At 38.1% G+C, this 22313-nt stretch overlaps 1 protein-coding gene across 2 annotated transcripts in view; it reads left to right on the plus strand.

Moving 5' to 3' along the window:
- Window positions 1–21376, plus strand: part of ZYG11B (zyg-11 family member B, cell cycle regulator) — a 71789-nt gene extending 50413 nt beyond the window's left edge. The window contains exons 10-13 of one of the 2 annotated variants that reach the window (XM_018044224.1): window positions 6082–6279; window positions 6404–6456; window positions 7544–7641; window positions 18955–20199. In XM_018044224.1, the coding sequence (XP_017899713.1) occupies window positions 6082–6279; window positions 6404–6456; window positions 7544–7641; window positions 18955–19145 (540 nt within the window). In that variant the 3' untranslated portion in view covers window positions 19146–20199. Of the gene's footprint in view, window positions 1–6081; window positions 6280–6403; window positions 6457–7543; window positions 7642–18954 lie in introns of both variants that reach the window. The other variant, XM_018044216.1, reaches the window with a different exon arrangement.

The following is a 22313-nucleotide window of genomic DNA, read 5'->3' on the forward strand; positions in this document are numbered from 1 at the left end:
ATACTTTTTAAAAACTTACATGTTTTCCCAAATAGTTACTATTTGTGATGCTCACTTTTCCTTTGTGTAGACCCAGATTTCTATAATTTTCCTTCTGCCAAAAAAGCATTCTTTAACATATTTCATAGTGTGGGTCTGTCTGCTACTGATGAATTCTTCAGCTTTTGTATGTCTGCAAACATCTTTATTTAATCATCATTTTTGAAAGTTTCTTTTTTTGCCAGTTGTAGAACTCTGGGTTGATAGTACTTTAAAGATGTTGATTACCTTTTTTCTGACTTGCCATCTTTCCAATGAGAAATCTGATGTCATCATTATTTTATTCCTCTGTATGTATATGATTTTGTTCCTGTGGCTACTTTTAAGATTTAGGATTAGCAACAACAATTCTGTGTAATTTGATTATGATGTGTTTTGATGTAATTTACTTCATGATTCCTGTATCTGGAATCCATTGAACTTCTTGGTTTATAGTCTTCAAGTTTGAAAAGTGTTTGGCCATTATTTCTTGAAACAAAAAATGTTTTACACCCCCTTACCCCCAACCCACTGGAGTCCTTTGGAGACTTCAATCTTGTATTTTAAGCTTCTTGAAATTCACAACTCAATGGTGCTTTTTAAATTTTCTTCTGTTTTCTGTGTATGTTTCAGTTTGAATTGTTTCCATTGTTATGCCTTCTAATTTAGTAATTGTTTCTTCTTCAATGTCTAATCTGCTATTAATCCCAGCTAGTATATAGTTTTTATCGTTAGATGTCATTTTCTTCTCTAAAACTTCAATTTGGCTCTTTTTTATATCTTCCAGATTTTTACATAACTTTTTGAACATATGAAATTTATTCATAGTAACTGTCCTTCTCTGCTGATTTTAGCATCTGTGTTAGTTCTGAGTAAATTGCAAATGATCGATTATTCCCCTCAGTTTGAGTTTTGTTTTCCTGTCACTTTACATGCCTGGTAGTTTTTGATTGGATGCCAGACATTTTGAATTTTACCTTGTTGGGTGCGGGATAGTTTTATTTTCCTATGACATATTCTTGAATTTTGTTCCAGGATTAACTGACTTACTTTTAAACAGTCTGATCCTATTTGATCTTGCTTTTGTGATGTATTAGGAGGATCCAGAGCGTGCCGAGGCTAGGGCTAATATTCTGTACTACTGAAACAAGACCTTCCTGAGTACTCAGTGCCCTGTGAAAGAGTTTTCTCAGACTGGATGGTGAGAACAGGCACTACTCCTGGCCCTTTGTGAGTGCCAAGAACTTTAATCTTTTTAATAGCTCATTTTCTACCTTCAAATAGTTTTCTCGCAGTCATGCTCTGATCAGTGCTCTGCCGAATAGGGTGCTGTGCCCTGCAGCTCTCTGAATTCTCTTGATGTACAGTTCTCTTCTCTCTGGCTCTCTGTCCTGTGACTTGCCTTGATCTCCCTGGATTCCCAGCTCCATCTCTCCAACTCCGTGTGTCCACTGGGCTCTACTTGAATTGTGTATCACTGTGCCACAGCCTGGGAACTCTCAAGGCAGCATCTCATCTTGTTTGTTATCCACCTCTGAAGGTCACTGTTCTTTATTACCTAATGTCTAGTATCTTGAAAACTATTGTTTCATGTGTTTTAGACTGGAAAGTAAGTCTGGCCCCTTTTATTTCTTCTTGGTCAGAAGTAGGAGTCCTCATCAGTTTTTCACTGTACAGATTTAAGAATGAAAAATTTGTCTTTTATACTTACAAAAGATCCTGACACTAGGAAAGACTGAAGGCAAAAGGAAAAGAGGGTGGCACTGAATGAGATAGATACATAATATCACCAACTCAACGGACATGAGTTTGAGCAAATTCCGGGAGACAGTGGAGGACAGAAAAGCCTGGTGTGCTATAGTCCGTGGAATTGCAAAGATTTGGACGTGACTTAGTGACTGAACAACAACAATGTATTTCTTATACTATTAAAAAAAACACTTTGTCTTAGTGTGGGTATGTTGGCAATGAATTTTCATTTAGGTTTTGTCTGTGTGAAAATGTCTTTATTTCATTTTCAAAAGGTAAATTTTTTGGTCACTATTGAAGTCCAAGTGGACATTTTTTCTGTTGGGTTTTTTGGCTATAATTTTCATAAATTGGAATAATTTGTGCCATTATTTCTTCAAGTATGTTTTTCTGTACCCTTTCTTATATCCTTTCTTTTTGAGACCCTGATTACAAGTATGTTAGATTGCTTGAAATTATCAAACAGGTTATGTGACAGAGGTACTCTACTGGCTTTTTGGCAGTTTTTTTTTTTTTTTTTCCTTTCCATGTTTTGGCTTGAATGTTTTCTACTACTGTTTTTTAATTTTTCATTTTATATATAGATAGATATAATTATATACATACAGTATAATAATATATATATTCTTTCTGGAAGTTACCTTTAGGTCATTTTTATATTGTCATTTTTTTTTCTCCTCAGGTTTATATTTTTCTTTCGTTCTGTAATATATTTATAACATTTATAATAGCTGTTTTAAATCCTTATCTATTGGTTCTATTATCCCTGTCATTTCTGGATCTATTTTTATTGATTGACTTTTCTTCTGGTTAAGGATCATATTTTTCTGACTCTTTATATGTCTGGTAATTTTTCACTGGTTGTAGCCATTGTGAAATTTAATTCACTTTGTTGGTTACTAGATTTTATTGTTTTCCTTTAAAGAGTCTTGGACTTTGTCCTGGTATTCAGTTAAGCTACTCACAGATCAGGTTGTTCCATTCAAAGCTTACTTATAGGCATACCTCATTTTATTCACTTCACAAATACTGTGTTATTTTCCAGATTGAAGATTTGTGGCAAGTCTGTTGGCACCATTTCTCTAACATTATTAGCTCAGTTTATGTTTCTGTGCCACATTTTGACTATTATTGTAACATTTCAAACGTTTCATTATTGTTACATTTGATATGGTGGTCTCTGATCAGTGATGTTTGATGTTACTGCTATAACTAGTTCAAGGGCTCAGATGATGGTTAGAGTCTTTGAGCAGTAAAGTACTTAATAATCAAGGTATGTACAGTGTTTTTTTTTAATGTAATGCTGTTGCATACTTATTAGACTACAATATATATAGTATAAACTTAACTTGTGTGTGTACTGAAAACTAAGAAGTTTTGTGTGGGTCCCTTGATTGCAGTATTCATTTTTTTGTGATTGTCAGAAACCAAACCCACAATCTCCAAGGTATGCCTATATTTGCTTTGTTAGAGTCGCTTCAGATCAGCCTTTCCCTTATTGCTTAACCCTAGTTACCCAACTATACTCAAATCCTTTGTTTAGATGAGATCCCTTCACTCTGGCTGGTAAGAATGTAAACTATTCCTAAACCTGTGTGACTTTGGGATTTGTTCATATATTGCTTTCTGGTGGTTCTTTCCCTAGTTTCATGGGGTTTCATTTCATATCAGTAGTCAGCCAAAGATTTTAGGGGATCCCCCTGCAGATGTCTTTTTCTTTGGAAATTTTTCCTTTTTATTACTCTGTTCTATAGATTTTTGCTGCCTTAGCAACCCTACACACGGATCCTTATCTCTTCAACTCAGCAAAACTCAGATTCTCTTTAGATTTCCCTTATATGCACAGCAATCTAGAAACTGCCCTATTTGAATATCTTCTCTTTTATCTATACAGGGATCAGATTCCTGGTATAGCTATTCCATTGTCTCATAGCTATTGTCCATTCTCTCATATATTTTGGCTGGTTTCCCAGTAACTTGTTTATTACAACAAAGAATGGCCCATGAGTCTTTTGATGCTTTGTTCCAGATATTTCTTGTTGGTTTTTGTTTTAATGATGCTGTCTTTGCATTTTTGTGTGTGTGTGTTTTAAACTTCTTAAATCAGGTACTATCTTGTAGTTGTATTGCATGAGATTCTTGCGGGAGTCTAATTCACTACTGTGTATTTGATGATTCTCTCATTATGGATTATTTTCATTGTGAATTGTAATTTAGCATTTTCTGTGAGGCTTTGAGTTCAAGATGTGCCCTTCTCAGAGGGTCTTTATATTTCTTTCTACCAAGCTTGGAGGAGATGGAGGGCTACCTTTGTTTGTTTGTTTATTTATTTTGACCACACCTCACAGCCTGTGGGATTTTAGTTCCTCAGCCAGGGATTGAACCCAGGCCCTTCGGAATGAAAGTACAGAGTCCTAACCACTGGACTGCCAGGGAATTCCCTTATTTGTTTATTTTAAAAGGTATATATTTATTTCCTTTTTTTGTCTCTGTAAAATGATACATGCTGTGTAAAAAATATGAATATGGAAGAATATACAAAATAAATGTGAGATGCCTTTTCTTGTTTGAATATGTGAAATTAGAGAGGGGCACAGGAGACTTTGATTAATCATTTATGGTGATGGAAAAATACAGGATTATGTACATTCATGTAGTGGGTAAAGTTATACCTGTCTCTTCTGTCTTCCCTCTTTGGTGGTTGGAAAAGAGAACTTAGTCTTTACAGAGGATGCATTTGGACGTGATGCCTTTCCTTTTCACTTATCATAGAATGACTTAAGCTAGGGAGTAAATAGTTTCCTAACAATGAAAAGGCCAGGGTTTTTGGTTCCTAAGAATTGGAATCAGTGTGTTAGGAAAAGAATTATGATTTCATAGTAGCTCAGATGGAGTTTTGAGAAAGAGGATTAATCTTCAGAATAGTGAGGTAAGTTGGGTCTTATATTGTTTTGGAGAAAATCAAGCACAGCCTAAATTGTAAACCCCTTGATTGTTTCCCATGTGAATAGAGGTCTTCCTTATGTACTGCCTAGGCAAGCCATCATATCCCACCTCCAGATAAAACACCTTCCTTCCACAGGCCAGCAGGCAAATTTTGACATTCAGTGGAGATCCTAGGCAATGAAGTTTTTAAGACAGAGGATCACTATGTTGCTCACGTAAATGAAGACAGCCTTCCTGTCTTCATCTTACTTAGGCTCTCTATATTACTTAGCGCTGCTAATCCTTTCACCCTTTAAAAAAATCACTCATTTTTGGCTGTACCAGGTCTCCGTTGTGGTGTGGGCCCTTCTCTAGTTGTGGGGCGCAGGGGCTGCTCTCTGGCTGCAGTGCCCTCGCTTCTCGTTGCAGTGGCTTCTCTTGTTGCAGAGCATGTGCTCTAGAGAGTGTGGGCTCAGGAGTTGCAGCACACAGGCTCAGTAATTGTGGCTCACGCGCTCCAGAGTGCAGGGCTCGGTAGTTGTGCACGGGCTTAGTTGCCCCGTGGCACGTGGAATCTTCCTGGACCAGGGATTGAACCCATGTTCCCTGCGTTGGTAGGCAGATTGTTAACCCCTGGGCCACCAGGGAAGTACCCCTTTCATCCTTTTGATGTATTCACCTATCTCTGCTTTCTAGATACCAAACTTTCCCCTTACCTTTCCTACTGTTTTCCTCCTACCTCTTACGGTTGGTCTCAGGTTGGAGTTTCCCCAGATCAAACAGATGGTGTAAATTTGAACTACAGTCTTGCTAGAGGGCAGGCCCCTGTTTATAAATTACAAGGGAAGACTTTTCCCTTTAGGCCAGAGCCCAGATCACAATAGGCTTCTTTCTTCTGTCTCTCTGTCAGGCCACCCTTTTATTGAGGTGTAATGCTTTGAAAATTCTTGCATTGTATGCAAAGTCTTAGTATCTCTGGTCCTTTCTTCCGAACTAGCATGGCTGTTAAACCCAGTTCTCTTGCACCCTGCCCACCCCCTACTGCTGTGAGCCAGAGATAGCCTTTTAGGCGCTAGTTTGATTTCCTGTTTACATTGTATTCCAGACAAAAAAGTTACATATTTAAAGTTTGCTTGCTGTTTTTCACCCAGCACAACTAGATATTGTACAGCAGGAAAATTTTAGGTTATCTAGTTCACTAATTCACTTGAAAATGAACTACTGTTTCTTTTATTGTTTGGGGTAGAGAGGAATAAAATCACCTATAATCCCACAATGCTAACATAGCAACAGTCTTCACCTTTTGTCCATACACATTTAAATCATTACAGTGTCATTTAGCCATTTACTGCACATAATTACTTTAATTTTTCTATTTTTTTCCCCCAGAACAATATAGCTGAAGTACAAGAATTGCATTCTGAATTAATGTGGAAGGATTTTATAGACCACATCAGTAGTCTTCTACATAGTGTTGAAGTGGAAGTCAGTTACTTTGCAGCTGGAATTATTGCCCACTTAATATCTAGAGGTGAACAAGCTTGGACATTGAGTCGCAGCCAGAGGAATTCTCTTCTGGATGATCTGGTAGGGTAACTTGCTGTTTTCTGGAAGAATACAAACAACATTCATAATGATTAAACTATCAAAGCCTCATCATGCAATACTAAATAAATATTGTAATCCTTTCCATGTGTCTTGTGTCTTTCAGCATTCAGCTATTTTGAAATGGCCAACTCCAGAGTGTGAGATGGTAGCATACAGGTAATTAGCAAGATAATTAATATTAAGCCAGCCTAGTCATGTTGCTTGCCTAGAGGTCATTCCTATTAGATGTATGATTGTTTTCCCTTAGGCATCTGTGTTTTTACTTTATTTTGCTACCTATCATTCATCAGTCCTTCTTTCATGTTCATTGAAGACAGGTGCCAAAGTCTTGTTCTATCCTCTTGAAATTCAAAGATGAATAAGATATGGTGCCTCCAAACAAAAACTTTACAGCCTAGTCAGGGAAACCAAATGTAAATCAGATATAATTTACTCTTATGCTAATTTCATAGAATGCTCTAAAATCAAAGATGAAAATACTTTTTTAAAAAAGATGAAAGTACTTAAATCTGCACTGGAAAATAATGAAAAACTTCCAGAGGAAGTAGATTGTGAACGGAGTTTTAAGTAGGGACAGACGATTTTAGGAAGAGTATTAATGCAAGGAGGTGTAGAACAAGAGAACACATGTAAAGAACTAGAAGCAGCACCTGATTTGTTTAGGGAAGCAGCTTGTAATTATTAAAGTGCATACTGGATTCTAACTTTATTTATGACAAGTGATTTGATAGATAAGTTAGTAATATACCTGAAGTATTCCAGATTGCTGCATAAATATTATCATTACAGTTTATTTTGTTGTCTATTTTATAAATGCTGATGCTGCCAGTACTTTTTATTCCAATATGTTTCACCCATTTTTGGGCAGAATACTAGAAGAAATAGGCTAAATTCGGGACCTCCTTCATGATGTTCTATTGGTTAGTTATCAACTAACTTCTTATCTAGGTTTCCAAACCAAGGTCTACTGTTCTTTAGAATGTATATCTTCAAGACCAAAAGGTGCTTTTTGAGAAAAAGTACATTGTTCTGATCACCTTCTATCTTCTGCACCAAGACTTTTGTTTGAATACAATCCTTTATCAGATGGCTAAGACAAAGGAACGATGTTCTACAGAGGGTCATTTATTAGTTTAAAAATAGAAGGATGAAATTTCTGGAGTGAAAAGCTCAGGAATCATTGCTTTAGAAAATGATGCAAAGTATAAGATGTAACTTTTATTCTTTTCTTTTGAACTTTTAGGTCCTTTAATCCATTTTTCCCATTACTTGGCTGTTTTACAACACCTGGAGTCCAGCTATGGGCAGTTTGGGCCATGCAACATGTCTGCAGCAAGAATCGTATGTACCAAAAGAGAACCGTGTTTGAATGTAATTGTTGTCCTTCAGCTATATTGTTCTGGAAAAAAAAGAAGCTGTAAAATTAAAATGATATGTATATTCAGTGTTTAGGACATTGCTGCCAGCACCCATAGTGTGTGGAAAAGTAAACTATTTAAATCAGGTTTCATATCTTTTTTTTTTTCATTATTCTTTTTTGAAGGCTGTGATGTGATGGATCTCTCTGTTAGTATTCATTAATATAAACTCATTTCATAGGTGATTTGAAATATTAAAAAGAAGCACATAAATATACCTTAATAGTAAAGTATAAATTAAATTTTCTTAAGTTAAAAATCAGATCCAAGGAAAAATAATTTGAAAAAAATTAAAAGATAGAGGGAAGATAGTAGAATTTAGATATGTAGGCCATTCATAGTAATTGATACACTCTCTGTGACTGGACTGCAAGTAATCAGCTACATGGTTCTCTTTCTGTATATAAGAGGGAAGAACATTATATATCCTCAAAGGGGTATAAAGCTTTTCTGCACAATTAAGTACAAGTTAAGTTTCTTTTGTAGAGTCTTAATAGGGGCTGTGTTATAAATGGCCTGATATAAGAATGTGAGAGTCGTATTTTTAACAATAGTTTTTTAGCAAGTAGCAGTACTCTTTTGTTATATTTTTTCTTGTTGCATTCTTTGATGAACACATATCACAAAAAGAGAACTCAGTAAAAGTTCTTCTTTGTCAGGTGGATAGAGGAAGATGGTTTAGGGAATGGGAAGCGACAGAGAAAACCACCTTGTACCCACCTAAACCTCCACCTGGAACCTTTTCTGCCTCCTCCTACTAAATTCCTGGAGCAGAGCTGTTCATTCATAAACATAAGATTGCCTCATTAGCTACACTAAACTGTCTCTGCTATAAATTTTTTTTTCCTTTCTCTGTACCTTTAGGTTCTGAGAACGCTCAGTATTTTTTTTTCAACAGTCTGTCTGATTTTATTCCCAGCCTCTAATCTCCAGACTTCTTTCCTCATTACTTTTCACAGACTCATAGGAGAAAATAAAACATAATAAATAAATAACAGTGCATTTTCATTTAACTGGTACCATTTTTGTGACTACTCTTAGGTGTTGATGTTTTTTCAGCTTTACTCTGTGAAGTGAGTACCCTGAAGAATTTATTCTATAATGCACTGTAATTTGGAGATTGTTAGATTATTTTATCTCCAACTCAGGTAGTTCAGGTTCCTACTTTCTTGCTTCCCTGTTTATATTTAAATGGAATTTACTTCTCAGTTTGCACTAGAAAGTTTTAATGCACTGAAAAGCTTATAGCTTTTAAAAATTAAGAGTTAGTATAGCATAGTGATTAAGAGCACACAAGACTAGTAATACCTGGACTCAAATCATGGTCCACCGCTTACCAGGTATGCCATTTTGAGCAAATTATTAAATCTAGGACTTCAGTTTCCGCATGTGTTAAATGGAAATAATAATAGTACCTGTTTCACACATTATAATGAGCATGTTCCCATATTTTGGGAAATTTTTGGCAACATGATTTACAATAATCACTTAATCTTTATTTTGTGGTGTATTAGTTTCCTAAGGCAAGTGTAACTAAGTACCAAAAATGGGTGGCTTAAAATAATAGAAACATTTTGTCACTCCGTTCTGGAGGCTTAGAAGTCTAAGGGGTGAGTAGGGCCATGCTCTCCCTGACAGCTCCAGGGGCGGACCCTTCCTTGCCTCTTCCCGCTTCTGGTGTTTGCTGCTCCGTGTGTCTTCATATCATCGTCTTCTGTGCGTGTGTGTCTGTCTCTGTGTCCAGATCTCCCCTTTTCATAAGAACATCAGTCATATTGGATTAGGGCCTATCCCAGGGGTATCACGTAACTTCACTAATTATATCAGCCACACCCCTGTTTCCACATGAGGTTTCTTTCTGAAGTACTGGGCCTTAGTGGGTGTTAGGACTTTAACCTATCTTTTGAGGGAGATACAATTTAACCCATAACATATGGCTATAAATTTATTAAACTTACCTAGCTACATCCCTATTGATGAACATTTAGGTAGTCTACCTTTTAATTTAAAAAATATACTCAAATGCTTGTTTTTACAGAGATAGTCATTGCATCATTATTTATAGCAGGAAGTAACTCTAAGTAGCCTAGAGGTCTAGCACTAGGGGAATGTAAAATAATGTTGAAACATCCAGACGGTAGAATGATAAGTGAAGAAGACATGGTAGAAAAGTATATGAGCAGAAACTTATATTCTTGATCAGGACAGAGTAACTGGTACCAGAGTAGCTCACCAGCCATAAACAATAGAAACATGTGGGGGAAATTTGAAAGTTTGTGCTAGACTTAGACAAAAGATTGCAAGGATTCTGATCCTTGAAAGGAGGGAACAAATGAGAGGGCTTTGTCACCTGGTTCTTCTTGGCCATGCCTCCTCCAGGGGCTTGAGGAACATGGTGGAGACTGGAACAAAGGGATGGAGAACAGCCACAGGCAGGGGGCGTTCCTAGTGGCCCAGGGAAAGAAGGAAGCTGGCTTGCCGTAAGAATCACAGATCCATGAGAGGAAGCCAGCCTTTTCTAGTCAACACAGCTTTGCCTAAAGCCCAAAGAAATGTCTCCCCTGGCCACAGAGCAGAGCAGACAGCCTTCTACCTCCTGGAGGAGATGGACACAGGGCAGGCTGGGAGGGCTGTTGCAGAAGAGGACGAAAGTAGCTGTTTCTTGAATGAATAAGAACGTGTCCAGGGAGGTGGTGTTGAAGATGGCCACAGTGGCCAGTATGGGGAGTCTGGGAGGCCAGGACCCCTCATTACCTCTGCCATAGGGCCAGTCTCCACTTGGCCCTGTTGTCATGGGCAGGGCTGCCCTGTGTCATGCCAGGCACAAACACCCTTAGGGAAGATTTCAGTGGGTCCAGGGATGAGGGTTGGTACATTGATTAGGAGAGGGCAGCCTGAGGGGGTGGTAGCAGAGACCTCTCAGAACTGTAATCAGGGTCCCCAAGGTAAAGAGATGCTAGACCCTCTCAAACTGGGAGAGGCCTCTGTTTTGGCAACCCTGAGTCCACTCTTGGTGGGCAGCTCACCCCTCATATACACAGACGTGTGAATGGGCCTGTATACATACACAGGGGTGTGTGCTCAAGTAGATAACCACACACTGATGTGGCCTGCCCCAGCCCACATGCAGCCCTACCCTCAGACTCTGGAGTTCCCCTCTCAGAGACCTGCCTCCAGTGTGCCTATATCTGAGGGTCTCCCCAGCAGGGCGCAGGCAGGGTGACTGGACTGCTATGGGCCCTTGCGGGGTGGCAGAGGGTCGGGAGGCTTGGGAAGGTGGATGGGGAAGCAGGCCGTGCTGCAGTTCTAGCAGCCCTGCTGTTTGCCATCAGATCACACTGTGTGCTGAGAGTCAGGCATAGAACAAGCTCTACAGACTCCCTGTCTTTCTTCCTGGAGGCATTTATTGCAGTAGCATAGGGGAATCAAGTACAGCTCTGCAATTTCATTGTATGGAGGAGACAAAAATCAGAGTGCAGCAAGACTGAGGTGCCTGGAATTTGGGGGCAGAACAATGCAGTTACATCTAGAAAGAACTCCAGAAATCTTCATAGGAGTTTCTTGAGTCTTAGGCTGAAAACTAAGCTGTGCATGCCTAGGATGAGACTCCTTGAGGCCAAATACCAAAGAGCTGCTAACTGAACAACATGAGCTTACACAGGGTTGGAAAATATTTAAATTCCAAACAGTGGAAAGAACATATTACCTAGGGCTTTCATTGCAGATGCCAGAAGAGCCAGAGAGATTAGCCTTAAATTAAAGGCTTCTCTAAGGCAACCCTACAAAGCTTAGAAAACAAGTCTTGAAATGATCAAGCTGCTCTGTAAAAACTGTCTGCCAGAGAAAAACTATGTACTCTTTTAAAAAAGACAACAAAGTCTACACTCAAAAATATGTGTAGTTATATGATGGATTGCTAGATGAGAGAAGAAGCAGAAAAATATGATCTATAACCAAGAGAAAAATCAGACAGTTGAAACAAACCCAGAAATGATAGTGATGATGGGATTAGCAGGGGAAATTAAAAACTTTTTTTATAGATACGATTCAAGATTTTAAAGAAAATATGAATACCAAAAGGAGGAAAAGTGAAGTATAAAAAATAAATAAAAATTTAACATGAAAAATATCTTAGTGAGCTTAAGAGTAGATACACAGAAGAAAAAAGTTCAGTGAAATTGAACACAAAGCAAGAGAGAATATCCAAACTCAAAGAAAGCTGTTGTGTTCTTTTTTTTTTTTTTTTTAAAAAAAAGGAACACTAGAAGTATCCTGATATAAATACCAGGCAAAGACATAAGAAAAGAAAATTAGTGAACAGGAAATCTCATGAGCATAGATGAGGATATTCTTTTTTAAAAATGTTAACAAACAGAACCTAATAGTGTATAAAAGGGAAGTTACTCCAAGAATGCAAAGTTGGTTTAAGATTTGAAAATCAATGTTTCTTCCTATTACCAGACCAGGAAAGAAAAGCAATCTCATCATCTCTGTTGATGCAGAAAGGCAGACCATTGGCCACTGCCTGTGAAAGCAGGGATTTCTACTACTATTCAATTTTCCATCCTTGCTGGGAAAACAGTTTGCAGTTCCTTTTACAGAAGTGTTTTGATTTTACCTTTTTCAGTCAGAGTGATTACCTTCCAAACAGAATGTCGTCTATTTACCTTGGAGTTGCTGTCCACAGACCGGGCAGCTCTTTGTTGGTTATTGGAGAGCTGTTTATGTGCCACTGTCCAAGTGACAATAGAATCTGGCAGCTCCTTGTGCAGTTCCAAAGTCAGTACTAGTGAGAAAGATGCTCCCTTCTCATGAGTATCCCCTCCTTACATTCTCCAGGTAGAATGACCCTATGTAAGCTGATTCCATTGTATTATTTAACTCTTCTGGGCATTGTCATTCCCATTAGAGTGTTTCTCTGATGTCACTCAAAAATACTGCGGCTCTTTCAGGTTTGAAGATCATTGTTTGTCCTTCAGTCATAAGGGTAGCTTCAATTAATGTCAAATAGCAAGGTAGAAAATGGCCTTAAATGGAAATTCTTAGTCCAAAGTCCCAGTAGTCATCTCTGGTAGGCTCACAGGCTTTTGCCATAACCCCCAGTCTGTCCTTCACATAGGGCTATCACACAGAGAATTTGTCCCTGCTAGCACTCAAGCTTCTGTTCCCACTGCGTTGGCTAGGGCAGTCTTACTCCCCATTTAGCGTATCTAATTAACATTGCTTGAAAAAAGGATTTATATGCTTTCTGTTTTATGATGTTAGGTAGGGAAAACGTTCCCCAGTCAGTAAAATGTTCATCCTCATAATACAGTCAGATAAAAGAAATTCACAAACCAGTTCTACAAACTTTTACCTCAATTCGGTTAATCTTTATATTCCTAACTGTAGCCTCCGTTAGGACTTCATCCACAGATTTTAATCTTACAATACTGAGTAGGAGAGTGTTCCCCAGATAGACTGAAAACCTCATTTCCATAAAATATTCAGGTAGAAGAGGCACAACTTCTTTCTAGAAAGTCTGTTTAAACATTCCAACTTTCATAATCCTATCAATCCTTACACTTTCATTTTCTCTCAGTCTAATTGTAGCCCACATGAGGGCTTCACCAGTGGGTTTTGGTAACTTCTCTACTTCTTGACTAAATTACCCACTCTTGCGCAAGTCCCCAGTAAGGAGTCAAGCCAAGGAATCCTGGCCTTTTGTCAGTCTTTGTCTTAATTAGATGAAACAAATGCTGGTCAGGTTTGGATCCATCTCTAAATGCCATTGGTAATGTTAACCTTTAGTAACCATAGCTCTGACTATACAGACCTTTGTCGGCACGGTGATATCTCTGCTTTTTAATACGCTGTCTAGGTTTGTCATAGCTTTTCTTACAAGGAGCAAGTGTCTTTTAATTCCATGGCTGCAGACATGGCCTGCAGTGATTTTGGAGCCCACAAAAAGAAAATCTGTCAGTTTCTACTTTTTCCCCATCTGTTTGCCATGAAGTGATAGGACCAGATGCCATGATCTTTGTTTTCTGAATGTTGAGTTTTAAGCCAGCTTTTTCACTCTCCTCTTTCACCTTCGTCAAGAGGCTCTTTAGTTCCCCTTTGCTTTCTGCCATTAGAGTGGTATTGTCTGTATATCTGAAGTTGTTGATATTTCTCTTGACAGTCTTAATTCCAGCTTGTCATTCATCCAGCCCAGCATTTCACATGATGTACTCTGCATATAAGTTAAGTAAGCAGGGTAACAATATTCAGCCTTGATGTACTCCTTGCCCCATTTTGAACCAGTCTGTTGTTCCATGTCCAGTTCTAACTGTTGCTTCTTCACCAGCATACAGGTTTCTCAGAACGCAGGTAAGGTGGTTATGATCCACATAGTCTGGCTTTAGCGTAGTCAGTGAAGCAGAGTGAAAGTGAAAGTGAAGTCGCTCAGTCGTGTCCAACTCTTTGCGACCCCATGGACTATAGCCTACCAGGCTCCTCTGTCTGTGGGATTCGCCAGGCAAGAGTACTGGAGTGGGTTGCCATTTCCTTCTCCAGGAGATCGTCCCAACCCAGGGATCAAACCCGGGTCTCCCGCATTGCAGGCAGACGCTTTACCATCTGAGCCACCAGGGAAGACTCAGTGAAGCAGAAGTAGATGTTTTTCAGAAAGTCCCTTGCTTTTTCTGTGATTCAAAGGATGTTGGCAATTTAATCTCTGGTTCTTCTGCCTTTTCTAAATAAATCCAGCTTGTACATCTGAAAGTTCTCGATTCACTTATTAATGAAGCCTAGCTGGAAGGATTTTGAGCATTACCTTGCTATCATGTGAAATGAGTGCAGTTGTACAGTAGTTTGAACATTCTTTGGCATTGCCTTTCTTCGGGATTGGAATGAAAACTGATCTTTTCCAATCCTACAGCTTTTAATAGCATCTTTTAATAGCATCATCTTTTAGGATTTGAAATAGCTCAGCTGGAATTCCATCACCTCCACTAGCTTTGTTCGTAGTAATACTTCCTAAGGCCCACCTGACTTCACGTTCCAGGATGTCTGGCTCTAGGTGAGTGACCATACCATCATGTTTATTTGGGTCATTAAGACCTTTTATGTATATTTCTTCTTGTATTCTTGCCACCTCTTCTTAATCTCTTGTGCTTCTCTTAGGTCCTTGCTGTTTTTGTCCTTTATTTTGCCCATCTTTGCATGAAATGTTCCTTAATATTTCCAATATTCTTGAAGAGATCTCTAGTCTTTCCCATTCTGTTGTTTTCCTCTTACTTCTTTGCATTATTCATTTACAGAAGACTCTCTTATTTCTCCTTGCTGTTCTGTGGAACTCTGCATTCAGTTGGGTTTATCTTTCCCTTACTCCTTCGCCTCTCACTTCTTTTCTCTTCTCAGCTATCTGTGAGGCCTCCTCAGACAACCACTCTGCCTTCTTGCATTTCTCTTTCTTTGGGATGGTTTTGGTCACCACCTCCAGTACAATGTTATGAATCTCCGTCTACAGTTCTTTGGGCACTCTGTCTACCAGATCTAATGCTTTGAATATATTCTTCTCCTCTACTGTATAATCATAGGGATTTGATTTAGGTCATACCTGCATGGCCTAGTAGTTTTCCCTACTTTCTTCAATTTAAGCCTGAAATCTACAATAAGAATCTGATGATCTGAGCCATGGTCAGCTCCAGGTCTTGTTTTTGCTGACTCCATAGAGCTTCTCCATCTTCAGCTACAAAGAATATAATAAATCTGATTTCAGTATTGACTGTCTGGTGATGTTCATGTGTAGAGTTGTCTCTTGTGTTGTTGGAAGAGGGTGTTTGATATGACAGTACTCTGTTAGCCTAATCCCTTGAATTTATTTGTCACCTCCACTGTATTGGGTCAAAATGTTTTCAAGTCATATGTCTGATAAAGTGCTTGTGTTCAAAATATATCATGTACTCTGAAAACTTATGATAAGAAAACAAAGTGAGTCAAAAAACAAAAAAAACGGACAAAAGGGTTGAATAGTCTCTTTACCAAAGCTTTACAGAAGACAGGGGGACTTCCCTGGTGTCCCGTGGTTAAGAATCTGCCTTGCAATGCAGAGGATGCAGGTTCGAGCCCTGGTTGGGAAAGGAAGAGCCTCCATGCCGCAGAGCAGCTAGCCTGTGTGCTGCAGCTACTGAAGCCTGCGTGGCACAGCCCGAGGTCCGTGCACCGCAACAAAAGATCCTGCATGACACAACGAGGATCACACGTGCTACAACTAAGACCTGACACAGCCTAACAAATAATAATATTTATTAAAAAAAAAGATTTACAGATGGCGAATATACACATTTGAAAAGATGCCCCACATCATTAGGATATGTGTATAGATCAATGCAATAGAATTGAGAGTCCAAAACTAAACCCATTCATCTATGGCCACATGATTCTTGACAAGGGTGCCAAGACAATTCAGTGGGAAAAGAACGTGTTTTTCAGCCAGTGGTGCTGAGAAAACTGAATAGGCATGTGTTAAAGAACGAACTTGCATGCTTACCTCATGCCATATATGAAAATTAACTCAAAAATGGGTTATTGGCCTAAGTATAAAAACTGCATTTATATATGCATAAATACATAAAACTTTTAAAAGAGGTAGATATAAATCTTTATGACACTGGATTAAGCAGTGTTTTCTTATATAGGACACCAGAAGCATAAGTGATAAAAGAAAAACTAGTCTAATTGGATTTAATAAAAATTTTTAACACATTTGTGCTTTAGAGGACATCATCAACAAGGTGAAAAGACTACTCAGAATGGTTGAAAATATTTGCAAATTATATACGTAATGAGGGACTTTTTTTTAAAGTGTATAAACACAATAATAAAAAGAAAAGTGACCCAGTATAAAAACTGGCAAAAGAGCTGAATAGACATGTCTTAAGAAAAATATACAAATGGCCAATAAGCAGATTAAAAGCAGTTCAACATTGTTCAGTTCAGTTCAGTCACTCAGTCGTGTCCTACTCTTTGTGACCCCATGAATCACAGCACGCCAGGCCTCCGTGTCCATCACCAACTCCTGGAGTTCACTCAGATTCCTGTCCATCGAGTCAGTGATGCCATCCAGCCCTCTCATCCTCTGTTGTCCCCTTCTTCTCCTGCCCCCAATCTCTCCCAGCATCAAAGTCTTTTCCAATGAGTCAGCTCTTCGCATGAGGTGGCCAAAGTACTGGAGTTTCAGCTTTAGCATCATTCCTTCCAAGGAAATCCCAGGGTTGATCTCCTTCAGAATAGACTGGTTAGATCTCCTTGCAGTCCAAGGGGCTCTTAAGAGTCTTCTCCAACACCACAGTTCAAAAGCATCAATTCTTCGGCGCTCAGCCTTCTTCACAGTCCAACTCTCACATCCATACATGACCACTGGAAAAACCATAGCCTTGACTAGACGGACCTTAGTCGGCAAAGTAATGTCTCTGCTTTTGAATATGCTGTCTAGGTTGCTCATAGCTTTTCTTCCAAGGAGTAAGCGTCTTTTAATTTCATGGCTGCAGTCACCATCTGCAGTGATTTTGGAGCCCCTAAAAATAAAGTTTGACACTGTTTCTACTGTTTCCCCATCTTAGAAAAATATAAATTAAAACCACAGTGAGATACTACTTTATACCTGCTAGTAAGGCTGCCTATAATCAAAAAGATGGACAGTGGCATGTGTTGATGAAACAACTGTCTCATTCATTGATGATGAGATTGAAAAATTATACAGTCATTTCAGAAAACAATTTGGTGATTTCTTATTAAGTTAAACATACATTTAGCCCAGCATTTTAGGTGTTTCCTCAAGATGAGTGAAATGAAAAGTTCACAAAAAACTTATAATAATAGGATGATTATAGCATTTTTAGTCATTGTAATGAAATGCTGGGGGTCAGGGGAGAACATCCAACAAATGTCCAGTACAGTAACATTAAAAAAATGTGGCATGTTCAATACAATGGAATATTTCTCAGCTTAAAGCAAAAGGACTGCTACATACAGGTAACAACTTGAATACATCTTAAAAACATCATGTTGAACAAAAGTAGACAGACACATAAAGAATACATACTAGATGAGTCCATTTTATATGAAGTTCTAGGCAAAAATCTACATCGCAGAAATTAGAACAGTGGTTGCTTGGGAAGAGAGGTGCAGGGGAGGTTGACTGCAAAGGTGTACAAGGAAACATTTTTGTTGTTGAAAATATTCTATATCCTGATTGTGTTGGTGGTTACACCAGTGTATCTGTTGTTCTTGTTCAGTATCTCCTGGAGTTTGCTCAAATTCATGTCCAATGAGTCGGTGACATTATCCAACCATCTCATCCTCTGCCTCATATAACTATAGATTAAATTGGGTGTATTTATTGCATGTAAATTAGACTTTAATAAATATGACTGAAACTAAAATTTAAAAGACACATGTACAGTAAATTCCCTGGTTTCCAGTGGTTAGGACCCTGTACTTTAACTACCGAGGGTCCTGTTTCAATCCCTGATTGGGGAACTAAAATCCCACAAGCCAAATAGCACAGCCCTCTCCCTACCCCCAGGCCCTCAAAAAAAGCATGTGTGCAAAAAAAATATTTTTTTAAGTTTTAAAAATGTTTTATTTATTTAGGCTGCATTGGGTCTTCTGTTGTGCGCCAGCTTTTCTGGTTAAAACAGGCGGGGCTACTCTTTAGCTGTTGTGCTCAGGCTTTCCATTGCCGTGGTTTCTATTGTTGTAGAGCCTGGGTTCTAGGGCGCAAGGGCTAAGTTGCCTCAGGGCATGTGGAATCTTCCCAGACCAAGGGTCAGAATCTGTGTCCCCTGCATTGGCAGGCAGATTATCAACCACTGGACCACCAGGGAAGTCCAAAAAAAATTTTTTTAAATAATGATCATTAGCATATACAATATGACTGCCATTAAATTTTTTTTTAAATGTTGGAAATGAATTAAAGTACCTATCTTACCCATGTTTTACGGTCAAAGATTTTCTGGACTGCCTGTCTTATGGTTATGATTTATATATACATTATATAATATATATATAATGTTATGAGTGTTATCTATGACCTATATGTGAGTCCTGTAGTGTAGTGTAACATCATTGCAGAGACATTTATCAAGCTCTAACTTATGTTAATGGGCAGTAATAAAACAGCTTAAATTTAAAGGAATAAATAAAAATTATTCCACACAAAAGGCAGTGAAGTGTTTTAAGGAAAGCTCTTTCTCCTGTTTTCTTTCAGCCTCAAGGTACTGCAGCATGCTGATTGAGGAAGGAGGCTTGCAGCATTTATACAACATCAAAGAACACGAACAGACTGATCCCCATGTCCAGCAGATTGCTGTGGCCATTCTGGACAGCTTAGAAAAACACATTGTACGCCATGGGAGGCCACCTCCCTGTAAAAAGCAGTCTCAGGCCAGACTAAATTGATAGCCATAGGTAATTGGATAATGGAGTCACAGAAATTCTTTTTGTGATAAGTCCACTTGGAATAGCTTACCCTCTGTGATGTTTTAGGGGTTTCTATGATAAGAGTCATAAGATGAGTATGGGATTGACAATGTACAGTACTGCCCATGTGAACAGTCTCTGATTTGTCTTGTGATTTTTAACTTATTAGGCAAGAAGGGTCTCTTCCTTCATCATTGCCTTTTAGGAAGATTTCCACATCTTTCAGTGTTTGAACTTACCTGTGCTTAAAATTCTACAGTTTTATGATGAAGTTTGCACGAACCCTTAGGCCAGACTTTTCTGATTTTAAAGTCCCTTCCGATCAGTTTGCAGCTTCAGATAAGCTGTTAACTTGATTGCTGGCACTGCTTCAGTTGTAAATTTTATACTGCTTCTGTATAAAATGCCTTTATTCTCTGTTTGTGTATCTTTTATAAGATGTCCTTCTTAGTGTGAAAGAATGGAAATCTGAGTCCTACCCTTGAGAAAGCTACTTACTGGCTAGTGCCAGGATGGCTGGCAGAAAATACATTAAAAACTACTAAGGGAGAATAGAGGTTAGGAACTGGGAAAAGGCCTGCTCTTGAGGTATTTTTAAACTGGGACTGGCTAATCTTCTGGAACCCACCTCTCCTAAGACACTGAGCAGTAGCTTGTTCTTCATATTAGTTCTTGGAGACGTGGACTGCCGCTTCCTATACAGACTGCAGGTTACTCTCTAGAAATATTTCCCCAAGCTACCACAGTGTAAAATATTACAGCATTCTGTGTTAGAGATTAATTAACTGTCTGAATCTCTTTATGTCATATTGTTGTGAAAAAATCGTCTCTTGCTAAAACTGACTGTTCTTTTCTCTCTATTTCAAAGTCATTTTGTTCGGTGGAATAGAGACCATATATGGTGTTACCTGCTCACTTAAAATAATTAATTAACAACAGTAAATTTTGCCACAAGAAGTTAATTTTCTTTTGTTTCAAAATACATGTATCTTAATGTTTTCATGTTAGGGAAAGATATCCACGTCTCACTGCCAAAAATAAATAAGAATTAGATGATTGTTAAATGTAATGATTCTAGTTGCAGGGCAGAAAAGGAAATATTTTGTGATAGGTTATTGTTTAGACAGTTTTTTCTTTAGGAGAGTTGTTATAGTATAGTAAAGAATCAATTATAATGGCAGTTGGGAGGCAGCAAGTCACCAAGAGAGTTATTTTCCATTTTAGATTTTAGTTTGTGAATAAGGTTAACCTGCAGTCTTAGATAACTGCATTTTTTTCATAGATGGCCAAAATGTTTTCAATAGAGATTTTAAATGGTCCATTTAAATCATTGTGATCGTTCAGAAGCATTTTTATTTAGAAAGGAGCTGGCTTATTAGTAGTATGCTGTTAACATTTTGACATACATGTTTCATACCACTGTCACAATAATCATACTTGAATTATTTGGTACTCCTTTACAGAAATAAAAGCTAAAAGAAAATAGGTATTTAGAATCACTAAAAACCATTTTAAATTGCGGGTTAATTCTGACTCAAGGAATTTTTATAGGTGTAAGATAAATTTTCACAGGTTAAGTATTTCAAAGGAAATGGAAATTTCTTTTTAAAATGTCCCCTTTTCCTGCGTTTTAAATATCTAAGGCAAAATATCAAAAATAGGATGTCCTACAATAGCTTGGAAGTTGGTAGCTGTGTGGACCATTTCCAGGTCTTCTGGCTTGTGTAGTTAAGGAAAAGCCTATTTGAGAAGTTTGGTTTCAAGTTTCTGTTGTATCCTATTTAAAACAAAAGTACATGCTCCTTGTAGGCTAATCCTAGGTTTTTTAGCTTTATAAATTGTTTTCAAATATGGCTAAAAATGTATGGAAAACAATTAACCCCTTCATTACTCAGAATAACTTGTTGATAGATGAAGACTCAAATATATTTAAATTGAAATTTACTACTTTGAGCACTGGTAATGGCCAGATACTTCTGAGTCTTAAAAGCAAGATAATTAGGCACATCCCAGATAGATAAAAATTTTAGTGCCTTTGTGATTGGGATGACTCTTAAAATTGTGTATCTGATTATGGCACAGAATTGTCTATAAGGTCTTAAATCTGACTACAATTCAGTATATATATATATATTTATATATAAATTGAGGGCTTCCCTGGTGGCTCAGATGGTAAAGAATTTGCCTACAATGCAGGAGACCTGGGTTTGATCCCTGGGTTGGGAAGATCCCCTGGAGAAGGAAATGGCAACCTATTCCTGTATTTTTGCCTAAAGAATTCCACAGACAGAGCAGCCTGGTGGGCTATAGTCCATGGGGTTGCAAAGAGTTGGACATGACTGAGCAACTTTCACTCATTGATGTATAAATTATGAGGTGTAACTGGCCTGTCTCTTAAGGTAGAATCTATTCGGCCTCCTGTTTGCATTTGTACACTAGAATGTAATGGAACTTGGTGCCTTCAAGGGTTACCTCTTCAATGAGTTAGAGGTGCTGTTTCAAGCACAATTTAGACTAGGGTTGAACCACTCATTGTTCAAATCGTTGGTGCGCTCAGATATTGCAAATTATCACTACGTCAGTCCACAAACAGCAAGATTTAAACCTACTAAAGGAAATGGAATTAGACTTTTTAGACTATAATGATGCATGTTGTTATCAATGAGTAAAACAAGAGCAGTCTAAAATTAAAGCAAAAATAATTAGGTATATCATTCTTCCCATCAAGTAAGTTTTGCTGTTCTCTTTATACTCTAAAAAAATCATTTTGTCCTTTTGTATTTGAAAAGAAACATAAATCAAGCAGTAATAAGTTACTTTACTCTTTGGCCAAATACTCAGTGGCTACTGCTCTTAGCTGAGAATTTAAAAAATCATATCAGATTCACAGACCCAGGAATTGACCTTAAATGTTGCTGTTTTCACTCCTGGACAGAAATGCTATTTAGTGGCACTAGTCAATTTAAGTGAATGACCCAGGTGGAGATACGAATTTCACAAGGCAACCGTGAAAATTTAATTTCATATCTTAGGTTTGCAAGCTTCCAAAGAATCAAGGATTCAAGGATTCAAGTTTTAAAACATTGGTCCTGAATATCCAGCCTAGGATATCCCACTGCTGGTGGGACCTTTTGAGTTGGCCCTTTT

This window comes from Capra hircus, chromosome 3 (assembly GCF_001704415.2).
Source record: "Capra hircus breed San Clemente chromosome 3, ASM170441v1, whole genome shotgun sequence".
In the NCBI taxonomy this organism is placed as follows: domain Eukaryota; kingdom Metazoa; phylum Chordata; class Mammalia; order Artiodactyla; family Bovidae; genus Capra; species Capra hircus.